General features: G+C 58.1%; 5 protein-coding genes across 5 annotated transcripts, besides 1 other annotated feature; 2 read left to right on the plus strand and 3 right to left on the minus strand.

The window, feature by feature from the left end:
• Positions 1 to 35: 35 nt before the first annotated feature.
• Positions 36 to 663: a sequence feature (possible transcribed region).
• Positions 664 to 780: 117 nt separating this feature from the next.
• On the minus strand, positions 781 to 3528 carry CYME_CMS289C (glutamine--tRNA ligase, chloroplast or mitochondrial?; the record flags this gene model as incomplete). The annotated part of the gene is made up of 1 exon (XM_005538859.1): positions 781 to 3528. One exon carries the CDS (start codon positions 3526 to 3528, stop codon positions 781 to 783), a length of 2748 nt encoding a protein of 915 aa, XP_005538916.1.
• A 1131-nt stretch (positions 3529 to 4659) lies between these two features.
• Positions 4660 to 5796, plus strand: CYME_CMS290C (hypothetical protein, conserved; the record flags this gene model as incomplete). The annotated part of the gene is made up of 1 exon (XM_005538860.1): positions 4660 to 5796. The coding sequence occupies one exon, from the start codon at positions 4660 to 4662 to the stop codon at positions 5794 to 5796; it is 1137 nt and encodes a 378-aa protein (XP_005538917.1).
• A 468-nt stretch (positions 5797 to 6264) lies between these two features.
• CYME_CMS291C (similar to FKBP-type peptidyl-prolyl cis-trans isomerase Mip) lies at positions 6265 to 7995 on the minus strand (the record flags this gene model as incomplete). The annotated part of the gene is made up of 1 exon (XM_005538861.1): positions 6265 to 7995. The coding sequence occupies one exon, from the start codon at positions 7993 to 7995 to the stop codon at positions 6265 to 6267; it is 1731 nt and encodes a 576-aa protein (XP_005538918.1).
• A 2219-nt stretch (positions 7996 to 10214) lies between these two features.
• CYME_CMS292C (hypothetical protein) lies at positions 10215 to 10550 on the minus strand (the record flags this gene model as incomplete). Its single annotated transcript, XM_005538862.1, has 1 exon — positions 10215 to 10550. The coding sequence occupies one exon, from the start codon at positions 10548 to 10550 to the stop codon at positions 10215 to 10217; it is 336 nt and encodes a 111-aa protein (XP_005538919.1).
• A 478-nt stretch (positions 10551 to 11028) lies between these two features.
• CYME_CMS293C (hypothetical protein) lies at positions 11029 to 22218 on the plus strand (the record flags this gene model as incomplete). The annotated part of the gene is made up of 1 exon (XM_005538863.1): positions 11029 to 22218. One exon carries the CDS (start codon positions 11029 to 11031, stop codon positions 22216 to 22218), a length of 11190 nt encoding a protein of 3729 aa, XP_005538920.1.
• Between the last annotated feature and the right edge of the window lie 131 nt (positions 22219 to 22349).

Below are 22349 nucleotides of genomic sequence, written 5' to 3' on the forward strand. Positions count from 1 at the left end.
AATCTCTGCGTTTGGTATCTACCTGCCAGGAAGACTCTTTTACTCTTTAGATGCTTCTTGTGATCGTGGATGCATTTCGAATAGGTTCGGTGCCGCGCCACTGCCGCATCCCAAGGTCACCCGGCATCGTGGTGCTCTCAGCGCTTCAGTTCGAAGGTATCTCGGGTGCGCTGAGGCGCGTCCAATAACCACATGTCGACTGTGGACGCTGCATATCAGTTCAGCTCGTCTGTTGTGTGTTCCTGTCGCGAGAAAACCGAACGTTGACGCAGCGTTGTCGCTTGCTCACCATTCACGGAAGCACGCTGTGCAAAGTTTCCAGTCAGTCGGCCGGCTTCACGCACCAGACATAAACACGGGCGAACCGAGTTCGAGTTCCGCGACGACCGCAACACAGCACCTGTCGCTGCAGAGACACCAGGCGGACTGAGTCGTGACCCGCTCGCCCGCCGGAGGCACGCGTGCTGCTCTCGAGGCCGGTACAGCGTTGTTCGTTAACGCTCGGGTGCTCGTTGAGTGGGTTACGGGGATCGGGCACGAGAACAGAGCTTCCTCGTCTGCACAAGCTTTGAAGCTCGTAGCGTCAACAACCGTACAGCGGGCTTTGCAGCCCCGGGAGTTGTCTACAGTTGCGTCTGGATGACGTTCGCGTTAACCTGGCACCGGTTATCGTTCAGTGCACGAGCGAGGCAGGTTCTCGCCGAACGTCGCATAGCGAAGCGGTGGCACCTGCCTCGCGATATGCACCAACGCTGCCAGCTTCGTCAAGCACCGTAAACTTTATGCAAACTTGGGAAACGACTCGCGCAAAGTCACCGTTCTGTTGAAAACGAGGTGAGGTGGCGAGGCCTCAAGCTGGGAGTCCGGGTCCACGCAATAGAACCCGACTCTCTCGAACTGAAAAATAGCGCCTGGTTGCCAATCATCCGCGGATTCGCACCGAGCTTGTTGCAGAATGCGCTCGCTCTTGGGATTGAAGAAGGTCAGCCACCCGTCGCGCTCTGATAGGTTCTGCTCGGCAGCGGCTTGAAGCGGATCTTCCACGCAGAACAGGGGCTCGTACAAGCGGCATTCACAGGGCATGCTTTTCTCGGATACCCAGTGCAACACACCTTTTGGACGAGGTTGCGGTAATTGGGTGAGAATCTCGGCATGCAGCAACTGAACTTGGTCATCACTTGTGGCGGGCGCATGCTGGGCAGTCAAGGCGGCAAGAACGCGAATCGCGAACCCAGTGTGACGCAGCAGGGCTGCTTTCCCTGGTGCAAGCCCGTAATAGTCCTTCGCATCTTGTAAACGAAAATCAGTTCGCTCCAAGTAGATCATCGGGGTAAATTCGAGCGTACGCGTGCCCAACTCGGGTCGTTTGGGATGGTTCGGCACCTGCACGGTAACTGCTTCCGCTGCCGACAGCGCCTGGGCAAAGTTCTTCAGCAGCACGGGCAACGGTTCGAGCACCACCATGCGACGCGGAGCATGCTGATCCATATACTGACGCACACAAGCCTCTAGCTTGCGCAGATGCACGTTGTTCTCCGCCCGTGAAAACCCTACACTAGCCACAAAGTGGTTAATGGCGACTGGCGTGTAGCCCCGGCGCCTCATGCCAATCAGGGTCGGCATGCGTGGATCATCCCAACCGCGCACTAAGCCGCGCTCAATGATCTGGGTTAGTTTGCGCTTGCTCAAAACCGTGTGTGAAAGATTCAAACGACTGAATTCAAAAACGAACGGCCGATACATGTCGAGAGCCTCTAGCAACCAGTAGTACGAGTCCCGTCGTATCTCGAATTCCAGCGTGCACATCGAGTGCGTAATCCACTCCAGCGAGTCGACCAGGCAGTGCGTAAAGTCGTACGACGGATAGATGCACCATCGATCTCCGACGTGCGGATGCGCTGCGTACTTGATGCGGTATGCGACGGGGTCTCTCATGACAGGATTCGGATGCTGCATGTCGATCTTCATACGAAGAACGGCGGCACCCTCATCGTATAGTCCAAGACGCATCCGCTCGAAGCAGTCAAGGTTCTCCTCGACGGAGCGATTTCGCCACGGAGACGGACGCTTCTCTTCGCGATCGCGCGCCATCTCCTCAGGCCGCTGATGGCACACATAAGCCTTGCCACGTCGAATGAGTTCCACAGCGAGTTCATGCAGACGGTCGAAGTAGTCGGAAGAGTACGTGATCTGGTAGGGTTGATAACCCATCCACTGCACTGTCTCGATGATTGAATCGATAAAGGCCTGCTCTTCTGTGTCGGGGTTGGTGTCGTCAAAGCGCAGGATGCACCGGCCTCCGTTTCGCATTGCGTAACCAAAGTCGAGCAACATCGCCTTGGTATGACCGCAATGAAGATGTGCGTTCGGCTCAGGCGGGAAGCGCGTGACAACAGAGCATCCATCCGTATTTGCACGTTGCAGAGCGAGCAGCTCCGGTGTATTCCGCATGGAGTCTAACGATCGTGCGTCGAAATAGGCTGGTAGCGCTGCAAATGGATTTTCAGCGAGCTGCGCGTCCGTTTCGTTATCGATAGCCGATCCCGAGCCGATACCAGCGTGCCCGTCTTTCGTCTTTGGTGCGGAACTCGCAGACGTCGCGGTGTTGAGCATGCGTCGGTTGGTTTTGCAGCGATCATCTGATGGACGATCTGCCGCCTCTTTGCTGGTGGTCGTTGAGGCGCGCGATCCCGCTCCGGCCTCTGACGAGCGTGGGCCCAGCAACGCAAAGAGTTTTGCATCGACCGCTTCCTTGATGCGGCGGCCTTCAACAAAACGAACACGCCGCTGAACACCAGCGATAATGGGACCAAGTGGATACTTGTAGCCCCGCACCAACAGGTCGTCCATGATTGTCCGAATTTCTTCGTCGACTGCAGCCGACAGCGTACTGTCGTCAACAACAACGCCCGCACCCACTGCAGCATTGAAGTCGTCGCGGTCAACTTTGCCCTCGGCAGCTGTGCCCGGAGCCGACTCGAGCAGCGCCTCGAGGTAAGCGAACGCCGCTTCGAGCTTGGCCGTGTTGTCGATGCGCCCGTCGCCAATTGCTTCAAAGATGAGCTCGCGAAAGCAGCGCAGTTTTGTCGGGAGCTTGCTCACAGCCACATAAAGCAGCGAGGCTTTCTGCGGCGTGAGTGCCTGCTCCTCAGGCAATCGATCCGCAGTCGACTCCAGCGCTGAACGTTTGGCCACTTGCACGGCCTCAGTTAGTGCCGCCTGGACTTTAGCCGACCGTGCGACCGCTCGAAGGTTTCGATCCTCAAGACCTAGAGCTCGCAACTGATCTAAGAGACCATCGTCACCGGAGGCAGCTGCAGCGACGGCGTTCGTCTCCATAACTACCAACGCAGCCGCAACGCAGCCGCGACACAGCACGACGGGCGCTAACGGGAGAGCCGTGCGTAGACGCCTGCGAAACGCCAGGCGTGGGAAAATAGCCCCAGCAGGGCGCTGCTGTCCAGGCGCTTCGATGTCCGGTTTACGGCTGCGTTGCGATCCTGGCGTATGCACTCGGGTGCAGTGCATCGATTCCGTCTAGGCATGCTCATTTTTCGATGTCCACGACAATTGGAGGCTTGTTTCGCATCTATACGAGCTGTGGTATCTGTATCCCGGATCTATATACAAAATAGAGGATTCGATGTGTAAGACGATTAGAGGCTTGTTTCGCATCTATACGAGCTGTGGTATCTGTATCTCGGATCTATATACAAAATAGAGGATTCGATGTGTAAGACGATTAGAGGCTTGTTTCGCATCTATACGAGCTGTGGTATCTGTATCTCGGATCTATATACAAAATAGAGGATTCGATGTGTAAGACGATTGGAGGCTTGTTTCGCATCTATACGAGCTGTGGTATCTGTATCTCGGATGTATACCCAAAATAGAGGATTCGATGTGTAAGACGATTAGAGGCTTGTTTCGCATCTATACGAGCTGTGGTATCTGTATCTCGGATGTATACCCAAAATAGAGGATTCGATGTGTAAGACGATTAGAGGCTTGTTTTGCATTTGTACGTGCTGTGGTATCTCTACATCAGATACAGGTACAGTCTGGAGAATCCGATACCCGCCGGTGGTCTGTTTTCAAAAGCCCTCTGCCGGTCGACAGCACGCGACATCAGGCTGCCAAACTCGGTTGCCACGCTGGACTTGTCGCCGGCATTCCAGACCGCATCGCTCTCGTTAACGATCTCAATCTTTCAAACAGTCGATTCAACGAAATTCACCAGATTCCCCCAAACGAGCGACTGCTGTCACGAATCCGCTGGAAAACGCGCAGTTTCCGCGCACTGCGTGTTTGGCAGGCATCTAAACTAGAACTAATTATATTATTAGGGACTAAATTACCATGTGGAAGCATTGGCGCTTCGCTGGACGTGGCGCGACGGCTGCCCGCCAGCCTCCCGCAGCACCCGCAACGTTGACGCTTCAGACGAAACGGTGTATGCTGGTATGCAGCTCGGCTGCAGTCGTTCCCGCTACTTCACGTTCGGGTTGCCTTCAGGGTCTCGAGACCTATACCACTAGTTGATTGCGGATAGTGGTGGCTTGACGTGTGTTTGTGTGTAAGCCGTACGGTGAGCGCGCTCTCGCGAGGGCGCGCGCCCTCATCGGACGTACAGTGCACGTCTGACACGGTGCGCTCGTGATGGCGTGTCGAAACCTGTGGCGCCTACCGCTCTCGCGCCGCTGGACGGGGCCTTCTTTCGCTCGTAGACGTGCGTTGAGTTTCGAGTACATTGCAGATGAAGCTCCCGGTTGTTTTGAGTGGTTTCTTGACTGGACGTCGCAGTTGAGTACGCTCTGCGCTCGGTACACAGGTCCTGTGTTCGTCTGTCTTGGCCTAGCGCTGATAAGTTTAATCGTCTTCTCCTATTTTCGTCACATGTTACCAGCTCTCTATGAACTTGCGACGCGAAGCCCCTACTCAGGTTGGGCGCAGACGGCACTCCTCGTTCATCTCGTCATAGCACTCTACCTCCTCTACTGCGTCGTGTATGCGTACGCGAAAACGGTGACCACGGACCCCGGATCGCCGCCGCTCGCCGAAACTGTTCAGATGGCAGCACTTGATCCCCACATCGACGTCGCCGTCGTCGACGCAAAGCAGGGACGCTGCGCGGCTCGTGCTGCCACACCAAACTGCACCTGGACTGTCTGCGGACGATGTCGTCGGTGGCGACCACCGCGCACACACCACTGCTCCGTTTGCCGCCGCTGCATCCTGCACATGGATCATCACTGCATCTGGATGAACGCGTGTGTAGGTTACCGCAACTACAGGTTCTTTCTCTCGACACTCTACTTTCTGGTCGTCGGGGCCGCCGATACGGTCGCTACGGTTCTCTTTCTCTGGTGGCGGGCATCGCATCGGAGAGAACTGCGCACGAACATCTGGCTCCTCTATTCCTTCGCACTGGCGCTTTGCCTCGGGGTCGCATTGTTGCTGCTGCTGGTGTTTCACATTCGGATTCTTTCGCTGGGCCTCTCGACGATCGATTATCTCGCTGGCGGTGCGCGTGGCGCTGAGTCCGTAGCTGCACCGGTCGACTCGGGCGAGCGCATGCAGCCGGGCTCGCAACTGGACCCCACGATCGGCAGGCATGGGCGTGCACCCCGACAAAGTCGCTTTTTCGAGCGGCTGCGGTTGAATGCTCGCAAGGTATTCGGCATCGAAAGACCATTGTGGTCTGTTTTTTTGTTTCCTCCCGTGCGTGGGGGCTCGAAAGAATCCCTTGCAGGCGAGCGACACCAGCCGGCTTTGCTTTCAGGCCTTGTGGTCTGAGCGAATAGTCGCAGCCGTGGCTGGCGTTCGGTGCATGCGTTGTTTCTCGAGGTTTGCTTGCAATCACCTGCTCTGCACGCCACTCAGTTTCCCGCAGGTTCTTCGAAACAAGGACTTGCGATCTTGACCGATGAGCTGTTCGCTCGCTTGCTTCTCAAATGCTCTGAGTATTGTGCGCTGCTCCGCGCATGTACACTCGTCATAGCACAAGCCAATTTATGTGTACGATATCGAACGCGAATGTTCTCCCTACGAAACGATCCTGCAGAGCGGCTGCGCAGGTCCACCACCTCGTCCGTTCGGAAGAACGAGTGCATGTCGCGTTTTTGCAACATGGGACCGCTTTGAACGCGGCCGCAGCATTGCCCTGCCGCTCCCAGCACCGGTGCGATAACGTTCTTCATGCTCCTCTACGCAGAGCACGGATGCAGTCGCGACTAGCTCGTGCGAGCCTTTTCGCCGCCGTATTCATTCCTCTTCCATGGGTACGTCGACCTGCACCAGCTCGATATCGAAGATCAAGAGTGCATTTTTCGGGAGCATTTGTCCGAACATTTCGGACATATTCTCGCAGCTTTCCGGGTGCACGTAAACGGTGCGCGCCTCGCCCTCGTGCATGTCGAGAACGATCTTTCTGAGCGCAGGCGGAGCGTCACCCACGCGCATGGTAATTGGATTCACCATTTCTCCGTTTTCATCGGACGGGCACGTAAAGAAGAAGCGCCCATCCAATAGACGGCCTTGCAACACCATCATGACGTTCACGTCATCGCTTTCGCATTTCTTGTGTGAGCCCCCTGCGGTCGCAGACGGCTCAGCGTCGTCGACTTCCTCCCAGACAATACGATCCGGTTCCAGGACATTAAACAGTTCTGGCATTGTCTTTGCGGTCTCGAAGAAAGCTTCCGCCTCTTGCAAATTGATTTCACCAACGACATCATTCGCGATACCTTGTAGGATGCCCATCTGTCGCTCGTATTTTGCGATATTAACCGGAAATTCTTTGCCGGCAAGCGCGTCACGAAAGCCGCGAATCACAAGCTCGTGATCGAGGCCGAATCCCGAGTTCAACAACGCCTGACCCAATGCAAAGCCATAGCCTATGGATAATTCGTTGAGATTCAGTCCCTGAGCACGTGCGAGCTCGCGCGTGCGCTCATCTCGCAACCGAGCACTCTCCTTGGCGGGATTTTCGGCCTCTGCGTCGTCAGCGCGTTCATCGTCTCCGGTATCCACCATGAGCCGGGATGAAGTCTGATGCACACCGTCGTGATGCCTGCGGTCGCTACCTGCCGCTGCATGGAGTGCGGAAGCTGCGCGCGCTGCGCCACTCGTCTGACCTGCTGCCTCGGTGGCGGCACTCAGACCTCCCTGCTGGGCGAATAGCTCTCTGGCAGCGCGCATAGACTCAGCCCATTTCTGAGGATCCTCCACAACTTCACGAAATTGCGGATCCGCATCCATCCATTGACGCAGAAAAGGATTGTTAAGGAGCGCTTGGCGCGACTCCTCCTGCTTCTCCGCAGATGAGAGGTACTCCTGCATTGCAGGCGATTCCCATAGTCCGCCCATTAACTGGGTCATCTGCTGCAACCAGTTCATGGTATCCGCCTGATCGCCACCTGCGGCGCCGCTGTTACCAGCGAGGAGCGACTGCAGGAGCGCGTTCGGATCAGCCATGGCTGGGTTGGCGCCGCTGCTCCGCGAGCCTCGACCGCTGCTACCTGTGCCCAGGTTGCGCAGTTGCCGCGCAAGTGACTCGACGTCAGCAAGGCCAGCCCGTGAGCCTGAGCCTGCTCCTGCTCCTCCGGTTCCGGCTGAGGCCGCGGACGCCGTCCCAGACGTGGCTGTACGCGAGTTCCTCGAATCGCTTGAGGCGCCCGCAGCTGTGCTCTTCGTCGCCCGACTCGACGACGACGACGACGACACTGTGGCACTGTCAGCCGTGATACCGGGTCTCACGTTCCGCACTACGCTCATAGTAACCTCAGTGAGCGCTTCATCAATGCCGTACGCTGATAGCGTTTGCTGCGGATTATCGAGTACCTGCCCACGGTACATCAGCATCTGATTCGTGACCGGGATCCCGGCGCTCTTCTCCACCTCATTCTGGATCTCGTAGACAGAAGTGTGTACTCCCTTCTTAGGTACGACACTTATCTTCTTGCCGTTAAAGCAACGAACTTGGAGCGTAAGCATCCGAGGAGACTCGATACCGACTGCACCTCAACCCGGGATGAAGCGACTCGAACGACGCCGGCTGCTCGTGAGGCGCACTACGCTGGCCGGGCGCAGCAGCGGGGCGTGCGCAGCAGCGGGGCGTGCGCAAAGCGCTTGGGCATCGACGCACAGATGCATATTACGGCCCTAATTGTTCTATTTTATTCTGGATCTTCCAGGGCCCTGCATGCGCGACGTGCCGCAGCAGGCGGCATTCCATGGTGTGCAGGCTCAAGATGACGCTGACCTGCTCATGATGCAGTTTTATTACGGGGGATCCCTGGATCGAACGGGGTATTTGGTAGATACGTCGTTGCTTTGCGCAGATGGTCAGCAGAAGGAACAATGCTCTACGACCATAGAGTGTACATCGATATATATCCACTTAGAGACGCTTTCCAGTGTTTTTTGACCGGCAGAATGCTCCGGGCTTCAGTTTCCCCCTGTATACTACGAGCGTGAGACGCTTCCCCGCAACGTTAAATCGCTTCAGTTCCTCGGTTCTCTTCTTTGGCGCTAGACATCGTCTTATATTCATGGCAGCGTTAACGTCTCGGATCACGAACCCCACGCGTGCATTGCCTCTGGTGGAACTCATCAATGGAGGCATTCCTCGAACTCGTACCTTCTGTGCCAATACGGTCTCGTCGTTGGCGTGTCGGGCAAGCACCTTTTCTCGTCTACCTCTCCTCTTTCTCTTCTACTACTTTACCACTTGTTCTTTTTCGCTTGATGGTCGACGAGAGAGGATTTTGTTTCGTTTCTTTTTCAGGCAGCCGGAGACACCAGATCCCAAGATCCCCTACTTCCGTATCCATCCCTTTGCCCTGAATTTTCATTTTTGAAAATGGACGCACTTTGAACGTATCTGCTACAAACCGCGAAGACGCATTTGATCACACTCACCCTGGGGTGCAACACCATTGAAGCGAAACACTACAGTGGGTGCATCCATGATGGCACACCAGACCGCCTGCTTCCACCGGGCACCATGCAAAAGTACCACGACCATCAGTCAGACTTTCCTCTCCGAATCATGGATAGCTCCAGAGCTACGTTGGACGTCGAGCCTGGTGTTGGCTGGAATCGCGGCGCTCAGCCAACGCTCAGCTGCAGACACCGCACAGAGACGGGACGGCTCTGTGGCATCCGCATGGGCGTCGGCTCGAGACCTGTACATAGTGGCGGTCCCGAACGCAAATTATAGGACGCTGTGAGATCCTGGTGAAGCATCGAGCAGTGTTTGTCGCAGAAGCCGCTACACGCGCACCTATATACCTATGAAGACTCATGTCGGTGTGGATGGAACGTGTCCACTCACTGGACACGTACATTCCGGAGGTTCAATCTCTTCCAACTGATATCAAGATCAGCCTCTTGGGAGCTACTTCTGCGACTGCTTCCTGTTCCCCATTTGTATATCTGGATTTCAAAACGCCGGCTTCTCGCGTCCTTTTAGATCCATTCTCAGCAGTCGAAGGATTTTGGTAGCAGCGTCCAAGCCACGGCTTCGCTGTTGTCCTTGTTTTTCGCGCCCAGGCAGGAGATGCGATGTATGCTTCGGTGCACCGTTTGCAGAGCCGTCAACGCACAAGGGTCAGGTATTCCCATGAATGTCCCATGCGCATCATACTTTCGAAGGCTGCTCTGTGGCGCCTGTGCGCTTGCTTCATCGCTCACTTCATGCTTTTGACGGGTACAGAAAGATCGCCTCGATGCCCTCCACCGGTTCCGCGCCCGATGCAGCAGCGCTCGATAACATGCGTCAGCAGGGCGAAACGCCTCGGTGCACCGCTGACAGCGACAGACGCAAGCACTGGCTCTTCCATTCGATTGCGAATGTCTGGATGGCGATACGGTCCGTGAGGAAACAGGTACCCGAGACAAAGTCCATACTGGAGGAAAAGTTCCGCAATTTCGACTCAACTACGCTCCCTTCGCACCCACACGTGACCTATTGACCACCGGAGGCGATCGCTACGATGACTGCAATCCGGGTCCTTGGCCGTTTTCCATGCAAGCTGAGGAGCGCGGAGCCGCTGGGAGCGTGCTCCCCTGTGAGCGAGGTATCATGCTGCAGTCGACTTTGGTATCGTGGATGGCTACGACGAGATGCGGATTCGTGTTTCGGAAGACATCGATGATCGGACGCGAGCGGTTCCGTGAGCTGCCGCCTCTGACAGCCTGTGGTCGACTTGTCACTGCGCGACGTCGCGATGCGCTCGATGTGCACCCAGCGGCGCGAGTCGCTGCGTCCACGCGGTGCCTTGGCGGGGAACCATCGAACACGTGAAGCGGGCGTGATTGGAACATGCTCCGCATTCGCACAAGAGCGTCACGGAGGCTTGGAGGTATGCACGGGATACTGATATCGGTTGCTTTATGAACCGTACGCGGGAGGCGTCACGAGTCGCGTTGATTACGGTGACGTGCCGATGCCAGCGGGAGAGCGTCGAACACGTCACTCTGGACACTCGATCGAGAATCCCTGAACCTCGTATGAAACCGTTGGCTCTGACAACTGCCATCGGCATGTCGAGGCTATGTGTTTCTGAAAACCCAAGTCCGAAACAACATCCGAATACGTGAACCGTACGATCATCAGTACCATGGTGTCCTACCACGTTCTCGCCGGCGTCTAGACGCGCGCCCGTGCAGTGTTGAGTCTCGGATGCGCGGGCGTGTGCAGTTCCATCTGAATCATGAACAAGTCTGAACTTTCATAGATAATCTTGAACGGAGCGTTTCTTCATCCGGCATGCGATGCGATGCGCTGCGCCGAGCCCCAACCAGAAACGCCTCCAGCTCCCGTTGATCCGCGAAACACTCGTACTCGCGGCTCGCCGCGCGAACAGCCATTCATGGTGTGCCGCAGAATTCGCAACAGCTCCTTGACGTCCTGTATCCAAAACGTCTGGAGCGCTAGCACGGCGCTTGCGTACAAGTCTCTAGCAAGGCAGTTGCACCTGCAACCGCGCAAAGCCTTCAACCGCGAATGGTAACACCTGAAGCATGCTGGAACGTTTTGTCGTGCAAAGGCTCTTGCGCTTCCTTGGTGACTTTATCGAAGGCGGCCTCCAGGAGGAGCAGCTCTCGCTTCTCTTCGGTACCGGGAACAGCGTTGAGCTGCGGGATGTGCGTATCCGCTCGGACCGTCTGAAAAGTTTGCTCGCTGGAATCGGTTCGCCGGTGTATGTCCTGTGCGCCTCTGTGGGTACTTTGCGCGTGTCCATCGACCTGCGCGGGCGCGTCGCTGTAATCGTCCGTGACCTCGTCGTTGTGCTCGCTGACCAGTACCCCGAGGCCGAGACCCGCCGGTCCACTGCCAGAGAACGCTATCGCAAAGCGATTCTGCGGATCGATCAGGCGCAACGTCATTTGCGCCTGCAGCAGGCTTTTGAGGCAAGACCGCAACGCTCCGCCGCTACCGCCTCCGACGATGACAGCACCACTGTTTCTTCTTCGTCTTTAGCGGGACAGCGTTCGAGTGCATCCCCTCGTCGTCAAAACGACCGCCGCGATTCTCAGACGCAGCAGCAGCAGCAGCAGCAGCAGCAGCAGCAGCAGCCAGGAAGCGGGTGGGCCTTCTTCGGCTCCGGTGTGATCGAGTCGCTTATCGCGTACGTAGCGGATCGTCTCAGCATTCAGGTGGAGCGTGTGGTGCTCGGCTTTGCCGACCAAGGCGTGGTCATGCGCCGCGCCAAGGAGGTCTCCCCTCGCGGTTACCACTGGATCACTGTAGCATTCCTGGATCGCATGCTGACCTCGGACTGGTCCCCGGAAAAACAGGAAGCCCCGTCCCTGGAACCCGCAAACGTACCAGGAACAGCTGCGAATCGGAGCAAGAACTTATTCGGTTCCGCACAGACAACAATTGTTCGAAAGCGACTTGCGCTCTCGGGGCTGCGTCTTAGCTGGATCCCCGACGGCAGCAAATCCCTCCGCAACATCAGCTGGAGTGATCCAGAGCTGGTACGCGAGTCTCTTTGGCGAACACGCGAAGAAAATGATGCCGACATTCTCGGACCCATAGAATTCGGCATTGGTCTCTACGTGAGCGGCTTCCGGGACTCGTTTCGTACCTGCATTCAAGCCACAGGGAACAACCTCGACTGCTCGCTGTCGCAGCTCCAGTATCTCGATATGGTGTCGGCAGCGCTGCGTCTGGGTGTTGGTCAAATAGCCAAGCTGTCTCTGTTGAGTGAGGAAATGACACGTGGCTCCCAGGAGTCCGCTGATCTTGGCCCAGGGATGCGAAAAACCGCCAGAGGCGAAGGAAGCGCTCCTGGACGTGCCGCAGCCCGCGAGCGCTGGGTGCAAGTCGTGCGCCATGTGCGACAGTCTGTTCGCCGTCGACACGTCCCCTGGACCAGAGAGCACCTTTCCATGCAATGGACAAGACGCAAGCAGTACTTGGCGACATATTTAGCAGCAAATGTCCGCAGCGACAACCATTCCTGGCGTCTCGTGCAAGCGCTGGAGGAAACGATGGATTTAGAACAGATTCTGGCTCTGAGGGCCACCGCGGAAGCGTTGGTGCAACGCAGTCCACAGGAAGCGCTTGCGCTCTGTGATGAGGTGTCCATAGCCGCCCTGGTGGTGGTCAGTACACCGCGTTTCCAGCGTCTGCGACAGCAACGCCTAGTCTCCTGGTGCTTATGGATGCTCTCCTGCATTTGGAGACTCGGCGCGCTGCTCTGGAGTGTACTGGAACGTCGCATATGGGGTCTGCGGCCGCTAGCCCACAAACTGGTACAGATAGGGCGCACGCTGCGGCCGCCAATTCTCCAGGTATTGGCCGGTCAGTGGCTGCTCTCAGCGCCGACATTGCTTCCCGCAACCTCCGAGGAGGACGCCGACCTCAGCCAGACAACAGAACATATCCTGGGTTCACTACATTCCTACATCCACACAGACTATGAGCGTTTCCTGCAACAACGCGACCTTCGCAGCAAACGTGCAAGTTCACCGACAGCCGCGCTAGCACCAACCCGAACATCGTCAATGCTTTCTGGCGAGCACGGAGGACGGAGAACTGCATGGGAAAGTGCGCTTGCTGCTGAAAGTGCAGTATTCCAACTCGATGTATCCGTGAACCGCGTGCAGCTGGCACTGTTCCAGGAACACCAACTAGTGGCGTTCACAGGAGCTCGTGCGTTCGCGGCACGCAGCAAACTGCTCAGCACCGCAGCAGTGCAGCACATTGGATGCCAGCTGTTCATCTCGAGTGCCCAGAACCTTGCAGTACGGGCCTGGCTGGCCCAGCTGCAACTCCGGGACGAAGCGAACAGGATCCTGGTGTGCAACCGCTATTGCCCTGGAAACCATGAGTCCGCTCACGGGACGCAGCAGCCACAGGCCCGGAACGCTGAAGAATCCGTTCCGGAAAGTGACCTCTCGTTAACTGGGCGCGATGAAGCACCCGAGGCTTTCCAGTTGCGACTGTGGAATCCTCGCCAAGGACTTGTTGATCTGGAACTGGATTTTGCGCCCTTGTCCGTTCGGATTTCCGCTGTACTGGTGCAGGCTTTGCTCCGGTTCTGGATACCTGAAACGCTGGCCTCCTTTGCGATGCAGGGCAGACGGTATGCTGCGCGCGTCCTACATGGTCTCCAAGAACGCCTGGTCCGCTCTGATGATGCTACTCTTGTTCAAAAGCTGAGCTCCATGTTCATGCAGCTTCGCTTTGGAGGTATGTTCATTGTTTTCGATGAAGACTTCCGGCTTCTGGAAGGCGCTGCAGTGACCTCAGCGGAACAGTCGTCAACGTCACCCGAAGCATCACCTGCGTCGCTGGTGCTTTGCGTACAGCTCGCTGGAGCAGAGTTTCTCATGGGCGAGGAAACCGCCTTGACCGCTCACAGACAACCAGCGGATCAAGCGGTGCTCTTGGGCATCGACGCATTTGCCTCGTCCGTCCAGAAAGCACAGCAGGTGTTTGCCTTTCTGTCATCGTCATCATCAGAGACGCGGGTGGACTTGCAGGGTACGGGCACCGACGAGCCCGCGCAGCAGACCCCACCGGAGACGCCCTATGTGGTCGACTCTCGCGTGGTGCTGCGCTTTCCGGGCCTAACGATCGGCTGGTGCCATGAAACCTCCGTTGAAGCGGCTAGCGCAGTTGTGCCCGTGCGAACGCTCTTGCAACTGGGCACCTTGCGGATTGGCAACACGATCGAACACTGCCTCGTAACGCAGGATCAACGACCCAAACTCCTAGCGCGGATTCTGGTGGGCATCCTCCTGGAACGACTCGCAGTGACTGCGGGCCTGAGCGACATCTGGGCGCTAGTGCAGGTCGCTTTGCGTTACCAACGTGTCATCCAGGATATACAGGTGATTTTGAGAGAAAACGATGCAGATCTATCCACGACGAGTCACCAGAACAGTTTGGACTCGCTTCGGGAGGCAAGCATATCATCGAACGCTTCGTCATCATCACCAGTAAGGAGTCGTGAAGCAACCAACTCGATATCGCGGGAGCTCGGTGCTGCGAAGATGCATCCGCCGCAACTGCAACAAAAGAGAATGCGAACACGCGAACGTGAACCGCATTTGCGAACCGCGTTATCGTTGAGACTGAACGAGCCCCTGCATGTGGAACTAGCTCTGGATCATGGCAAGTCTGCGACGATGACCCGTCACTGGCTACTGCGTTCCCGGATCGGCGTTCAAGGGCGACTGCTCCTGTACTCCAACCAGTCGATGTTGAGCCAGCTGCAGGCAAGCGGTATCAGTGTGGAAGCGGATGCATCAGGAGAGCGGCCCCGTTCCTGCCAAGTGCTGTTGGTAGCTCCCTTCCAGGGCGAGTTGGAGGCAATCTTCGAAGCCGCTGCTTCTACTTCTACTTGTACGACTAGTGATGCTACCGCGCTGCCGACACTGGACTGCGCACTGCGCTTGGATGCGATCGATGTGGTGCTCCCGTTCTCGTTTATCAGAGAGCTGGTGGATACTGGACTTGCATTCGGTGCCCTGTTGCACCAGGAAGTGACCCGCGCTGCGCCACCCGGGTCGCTGGAGACTCCGGTTACCATCACCCGGACAAGAGCAGCGGATGATCAGGAGCCGTTCCTCTGGAGCGCAGACTTGAGCGCCCTGCCTGGCAACGCGAGCCTTGTCTTCGAGTTTGCTACCTCGGATCGAGCTGGCTACCTGGGAGTCGACCATCAGGGCCGCGTCCACGGTCCGGTACCCCTGGAACAAGCTGCGCGTTTCCGCGTTCAGCGGGTGCGACGCAAGGGCGCTCCCGTCGGTGTGATGCTGAAGCTTGAAACGGACCAATCCTCGGGCATGACCAGCACTTTTACGGTGCAAGTACTCGCGGACTTGTCGGATGTGTCGTTCGATGGACGTACCACGAAGCCGACCCCAGCTGGGCCACACCTGGGTATCCGTCGCATTGCACCGGAGCTCCGGGACGAGGTTTGCCAACGCTCTCTGGAGCGGCTTTCCACGAACGGTACGGAATCTTCGGTGCTGGAAGCAACAGCTGGTTCGGAAGCAGGTGAATCCTCGGGAACGCTACCAGCAGCAGCAGCAGCAGCAGCAGCAGGGACTCTCGGCTCATCCGGAAGCGCAGGTAACCGCCCGGAACGCAGCCGCTCCCTGAGACGATGGCTCGGAAACTCCGACTCGAGTACTCGATCCAGTACTGAAGTCGGAAGCGCTGCAGCAGACAAGGCGGATCGTCGCCAGCAGCGAAGCATCGCTACAAGTGCAACCAAACGAAAGCGTTGGCGAACCCGAGTAGCGGCTGGCGCTGGTGCTTCCACTGCTTCTGCCGATGATGATGATGCTGATGCTGATGATGATTTTGGTAATGAGCGCAACGATCAAGTGCTGCGTGCCTGTACCTGGGAATCTGTACCTGTTCATGGCGTGGCGGAAGCAGTCCTTCTGAGGCACGAAAAGAGCGGCCACTGGATAGGGCGAACACCAGCAGCTGGACCTGTTGAAGCGCACGACGCATCCAGTCCGGATGAAGCGCTGCACCTTGACTTGTTGCCCGGCGCTAGTGCAGCGCTGCCGTTGCGTCCGCTGCTCCTGCAACGGGCCCAGCACTTGGCCCAGTTCCAGCCGCTGATACGGATTCGTGCACAAGTGGCTGCCGCGGGCGTGCTCGTTCGGCTCTACGAATGGATGGACGAGGCAGCTCGCTATCGACTGCCGTTGTTAGCGCTCTCCGCGGTACCCATTGATGTACAGTCGGAGGTTTGTGTGTACCCCAGTGCGGCTGGCGTTGAACCGGAGCTCTCACTCGCGCTCTCGTTGTGTCCGACGGTGAGCAGCTACCGTTTGGCACAGAGGCGATGGCGCGACCTGCTCGAGCCGGTGCCACTCTCTATGCAGGCGAGTTTGCGGGGAAAGCCTCGGTTTGTGGCGTTCCAGCTGCAGTTGGGCACTGCCGAACAACCGCTTCGGTTGCATGCGTACCCGCGTGGTGTGCACCTTATCAGCCAGCTGCTGATGGACCTCATGGATCGGACTGCAGCTTCGCGACTCACCACGGACTGGTGGTATTTCCACAACGAGACCGAAGCGACCCTGCAGTTGCAATGGGACCTCAAAAACAGCACCCAAAACGTCGACAACGATGATAATGTCGACGTCGACGAGCCTGTTGTCGTCTATCCGGGTCAATCGGTGTGTTTGTATCCGCCACGAGCCCTGTTGAGGCGAGCGCTGGTGCGCCTTGCGGACCTGGAAGCCGCCGCTCGTCAAAGAAGCGACGTTCCAGAGCCGTTCACTGCGCGTATCCAAGTCGTGGGCTTCGGAACGCTACCTCCAGTACCGCTGCAAACGTCGGATGTGGTATCGCTGCCGCTCGAGCCGGACCCGGTTTGTACGACGAGTGCCACGCCAAGCGCCCGAACTCCGGTACCTGCAGACACAACCGAGAAGCAGACGCGTGGCGGTCGAGTCACCGCAGCATGCTCTGCACCTGCTGAGCGCTCCGTAAGCATTGCACAGCGCTCTGGAACGGAGTATCCGGCTGAGCGGGCTGGTGCAGACCCGACCACTTTGACAGCGACACGGGCGGCATTGTCCCAGCGAGTGTCCGCCGAGCAGCGGCTACCGACGGATGCACCTTTTGAGGTCCGGGCAAGTATCGACACGATGCAGCGTGGAAACGCAGCTGCACAACCACGTCTGCGTCTCCCAGGAGCAGCAGCAGCACCAGCAGTAGCAACTGACTCGACTCGTCGTCGTGTCGACGACAGTGAACGTGCGGCGCCTGTTGTGCTCTACTGGGTGCGCCTTAGCGATGGCTATCGTGACCATTTCTACCTGTACAGTCGGACCAAAGTCGCGAACCGTTGTCGAAGCATCGCCTTGTACGTACACGGTTTCCTACCCGAGCACGAACGCCGTCATGCGGAAACTGTGCTTCGGAGGCAGGGGCGATCACCAGCGCTGGTGCTTCTGCAGCTGGGACGCACAGCAACTGCGCTTCGTTCAGCATCGAAGGAACCTTGGCGCAAACTCGGTCGAGGATTACGAAGCTTTTTCGGCATTCGGTCAAAGACACGGGCGATTCCCGAGCGACCAGCACCGCTACCCGGCTTGCCAGCGGAATCGTCTGGCTCTTGGTACGCGCTGATGCCGGTGAACATGCCGCAGTCTGAGTCCAGTGCCTCTGCAGCACCGGTTTCGGAACCTGCTGCAGGTGTGCTGGAGCCAGAGCAGGCACTCTTTCTGGGGACTTTCCTGCGGCCGACGCGCCTACGCCTGCTCCCCGTCACATCGACAAGTCAACGCGTGTTCAATGAGGAGGCGTCTGCTATCGGAGGTCTAGAGTTTCCGCTCGTTGCTGGCCAGCTATCGCTGACGAGGAGCTATTTCCTGGTAGCTGCAGCGGTGGACGCTTCGTGTCAGCGCTTTCGCGTGATGGAGGTGGGTGCTCGTACTAGCAGCAGCAGCAGCAGCAACAGCAGCAGCAGCAGTCAACGGCTTGCGAACGAATACAACATTCGTCCGGCATTGACGATCCTTCACGAGTTGCCGTACCCAGCTAGTCTGCAAGTTGTCGACGCCGACGGGAACCTGCACTCGACCTACGCCTTGGACGCTTGGGGCTCGGTGGAAGTTTGTGAGCTCTGGGGCCCGCCACGCGAAAACCTCTTGGTGCATCGCCTGCTGGGCAGTGCAGGCTCGACACGAGCGCCAAGCACCGAACCCAGTCGCACAGACGGGAATTTCGCACCAGCACCAGCACCAGCACCAGCACCAGCACCAGCACCAGCAGGAGATGATGATGAGGATGATCATGACGATACTGATGTGACTGCCCGCACCGTCGCCATTGTGCGTCTCCAGAACGCCAGTTCAGCAGGTAAGCGGCCCAGTACACGTACTGGGGCGACTGGAAAGGCCTCGCTTGCCGCAAACTTGGCCTTACACTGCGAGGTGGAGCGCCATACCCTCTCGTTTCGCTTCGGCTACTTTCGTGCTCGCCTTGTCCGCAGCGAAACCCGCGGCCGTATCCTGGTGCTCTATGCTCCGTTTCTCCTATGCAACCAGGTTCCGGGTATTAGCCTCTGTTTCCGCCATGTGCAAGGAAACCGTAAGCCACTGCCTTCCGCACAGCGTCAGCTTCGCAGGATCGGCAGTCAGGCGACATCCGCAGTGCAGCGACTAGCGGGACAGGCGGGAGCGGCTCCAAAGCGACTCGGAGCACATCTCCGGCCAAGAGAAGAGGCAACGATGCCCGAGCGTGGAACGAGTCGTCACCCGGCTCCAGTATTGTCGTCGCCGTCGACGTCGACGACGACGACTTTATCATCGGCTGCGGCCTCGGCTCCAGTGGACACTGCACGCCATCTGGGCACTGACGTCCAGGCTGATAACGATGATAACGATGGGACTGTTCTGACGAGTGCATCGGCAGCGTCTCCCGAGGTCGTTGCTGCCGACGACCCGGACCCAGAGGCAGTCACCACAGAGATTGCACCTGCAGCGTCAGAAACAGCGGTCGTCTTCGATGCTGCTTCGGAGCCCGAGTCAGCGAGCACGGTTTCCGCGGACACGCTGACACAAGCGACCCGCAGCGATACCACAGCGGTCGCCGCTACCCTGAACAAGCCGCAACGTCTGGTGCATCGAAAGAAAGCGGAAGCGTCGCGACAGTTTCTGGTGCCTCCAGTCAACCTCGCCGAAGAAAGCGGTGCGCCCAGCTCCGATGCATATCTGTACTGCTGGAAATCACAGCAAGCGTTGATCTGGGTGAACGGAGCACCCCGCCGCAATACCCAACATCCCGTTCGACTGGCACCGTTTGGTCGAGGTAACAAGGGCTTTGGGGTGCCGGATGCGCTCGTCGGACACCTGCTCGAGCTTGTGACCCAGGTAACGCTGCACAGCTACCGAGACCGTACTGCCGTCCTGGATACACCGCTCCCGAACGCGCGGATCCTACAGCTACGACCGCGGTTTGAAGTGCGGAACACACTGACGGAGACCCTGAGTCTATGCGACGCCGTAGACTGGGAGCGTTTTCGCCTCGAGCAGGCGCAACACGAAGAGCACAAGGCCACACTGCCGGTATGTGCGGTGTCTGGGCTCGTGCCCGGCATGCAGCAGGTGCCGGCAGCAGTCAGCAGCCCAAAGCAGCCCGGACGAGCAGCGGTCACTTTTCATGAAGCCAACAAGGGACGCTTTGCACGTATTCGCCTTGACGATACCGGGTGGTCGGGTCTGATCGACTTCACCGACCTGAACGGAACGAGCGTTGCGCTGCCGCGAGCTCGTCGTAACGCTGACCAGTACTGGGTCGACGAGCACGTACCAGTGTATGGGAGTGTGAGGATGGATAATGGACGACTGATCTGGACGTTTCAGAGCAAGCACGTCGCTGCCAAGGGAATTCGCTTTGTGAACCGGACGCGTTTCGACCTGGTGGTGAGGCAGAAAGCGAAACGCGCTGATCGGTTGCGCTCTTTGATGCGTTCAGCAACACGCGATGCCTCCCACATGATGGTACAGACGCTACGCGGGGTCACTTCTGGAGCAGCGAGTGCAGCAGCGAGTGCGTTCGGTATGGGCATGCGTAACCGGAACACCGGAACCGGAACTGGAACTGGAACTGGAACCGCAACCGCAACCGGAACTGGAACTTTGTCAACAAGTGGCTCTCGTACGCTTGCCGCCGGTGAGCAGCAGCAGCAGCAGCAGCAGCAGCAGCAGCAGCAAGTCACAGCGGAAACGTCTATCATGCCGCAGACCCCGCAGGGGCAACGAACCGACCCGGGCAAGCCGCTGCGTATCACACCGGATACCTCGCTGGATAATGCCGCTTGGATGATATTCCATGTGCCACCGAAGAGCGAACGGGTTTTCTACTGGCCTGAACCGCTGGGTTCGTCCAAGCTCCTGCTGAAACTATTGCCTGGAGAGGCAGGCCTGGCGACGGCGTTGGCGAATCCCCAGCTCTTTGCGGATGCAGTGGTGGTACCAACGCGTCAACTGCACCCGGAACCGCGCTGGTTGGCACAACGACGGGGACACCAGCCAGCGTTCCTGTATCGAATGATAGCCCAGGGGCCGGAACGACACCTCGTGGTCGACGAAGGCACCACCAGTACATTGGCGAACGAACCTGCCTGGATACCGCGCTTTCGATTGGACGCGCAGCTCAGCTTGCCGACGCTCTACCTGAACTTGTACAACTTGCAGGCGCGTCCCTTGCTAGAGGTCCAACTGCAGCAGCTGGAGGTGCTCGCGAATGCCGGACTCCGACCTGACCAGCAGTTGGCGATCATGACGCGTCTCGACGACCTGGTGCTTCTGAACCGCATGGACCGTGCTCGTTCGCAACGCGTTGTCAGCAAAACTGCAGGATCGTTGACCAGCGGTGATGACCGGAGCACCCCAGCGCCCGCTACGAACAACAAGGGCGTTGCCAACGAAACACCGAGTGAGCTGCTGGTCGTTGCCCTGGTACTACGACATGTCCAACGCGATCTCCTACATGTGAGCGCTTTGCAAGTAGAGCTCACGCCGCTCCGAGTGAACCTGGAGCCAGCGCTTCTCTATGAAACCGTGCTTACCCTGGTGAGTTGCTATGATCGTGCACGGTGCTCGTCGTTGACTGCAACGCAACGCAGAAGCGCCATGTCGTCGTCGTCGTCGTCGTCAACGAATGCAGGTGCTGGAATCGGCAGCAGCGTTACCAGTCCAGGTTCATGCAGTGTACACGAGGCCCAGACAGGTCGCCGGGAAGTGCGCTCTACCAGAGCTGTGAGCAGCGGCGCCCTGGCATCGCTTGCGCTACCCGCTGAACGCACTCGTTCACTACCGGCAGTCTACATGGAGCAGGGCGCCATCGGTGACCTGCAGATCCTGCTCACCTGGAGAAAGTCATCTGCGAAGTTGCTCCTTGCACGCGTGGAGGCAGCAGCGAGTCCGCGTCTCGCCGAGGCTGTCCAGCAAATACGCGACCTCCTGGCATACGTACCCGCAGTGCGTGACGCGCCCATGCGCCTGAGTGGTATCATGCTCACCGAGTACCTGGCTACCATGGAGCAACTCGTGCATCGGATCGTGCAGCACTACATATGGAGCGGGATTCGTAACGGGTATGCACTCGTCGGCTCGCTGGATATGCTCGGAGCGCCGCTCAATATCTGGGGCCACACCAGCGGTCGTGTGCAAGCCATTTCACAGGATATTTCGCATGGACGCCTGGGCAAAGCCGGCAAGCACATGGTAACGTTTATCGGTGGCACTGTAGGCGACGTCGGTCAGTCGTTTACCGGTGCGCTGTCGTCGTTTGGTGGTATGGCGTGGCGGCGGCTAAAGTGGCTGCAGCGCGCTCCGTCACATGCTATGAACCCGTCGTCGTCATCGTCGTTGTTGCCTACCGACTGGGGAGAAGGCGACGACAACGACAATGACGACGGTGCTGGTAGAGATGCAGTTGAGAATGCACGCCCCGGTGGTAGCTTACCGCTGCGTGCTGGTCAGGGCGGCTCGCGTGGTGCCAAGACGCGGCAGCGGGCACCGTGGGCAGCACGTTTTGTCGCCCGCTGGTTGCCTGGCGGTGCTGGACGGCGACCGGCTAGTGCCACCACCGGAGCACCAGCACCAGCACCAACAGCAGAGCCTAGCGTTCAGCCGACTGTACCTCCGTCGCCACTGGACTGGCGTCGAGCGCTTCTGGGGTATGCATCCGCGAGCGACGCTCGTTCGGGTAGCACCTGAGCCCCTGCACGGTGCAATCGATACCACACGATCCCTAGTGATGCACCAGAATCACAGGTGGACACAGGTACTTGCCTTGCGTTGTTCGGTTTTTCCACAGCAACCGCGCTCCGCATCTATGTCGATGCGAG

This window comes from Cyanidioschyzon merolae, chromosome 19 (assembly GCF_000091205.1).
Source record: "Cyanidioschyzon merolae strain 10D DNA, chromosome 19, complete genome".
Classification (NCBI taxonomy): Eukaryota; Rhodophyta; class Bangiophyceae; order Cyanidiales; family Cyanidiaceae; genus Cyanidioschyzon; species Cyanidioschyzon merolae.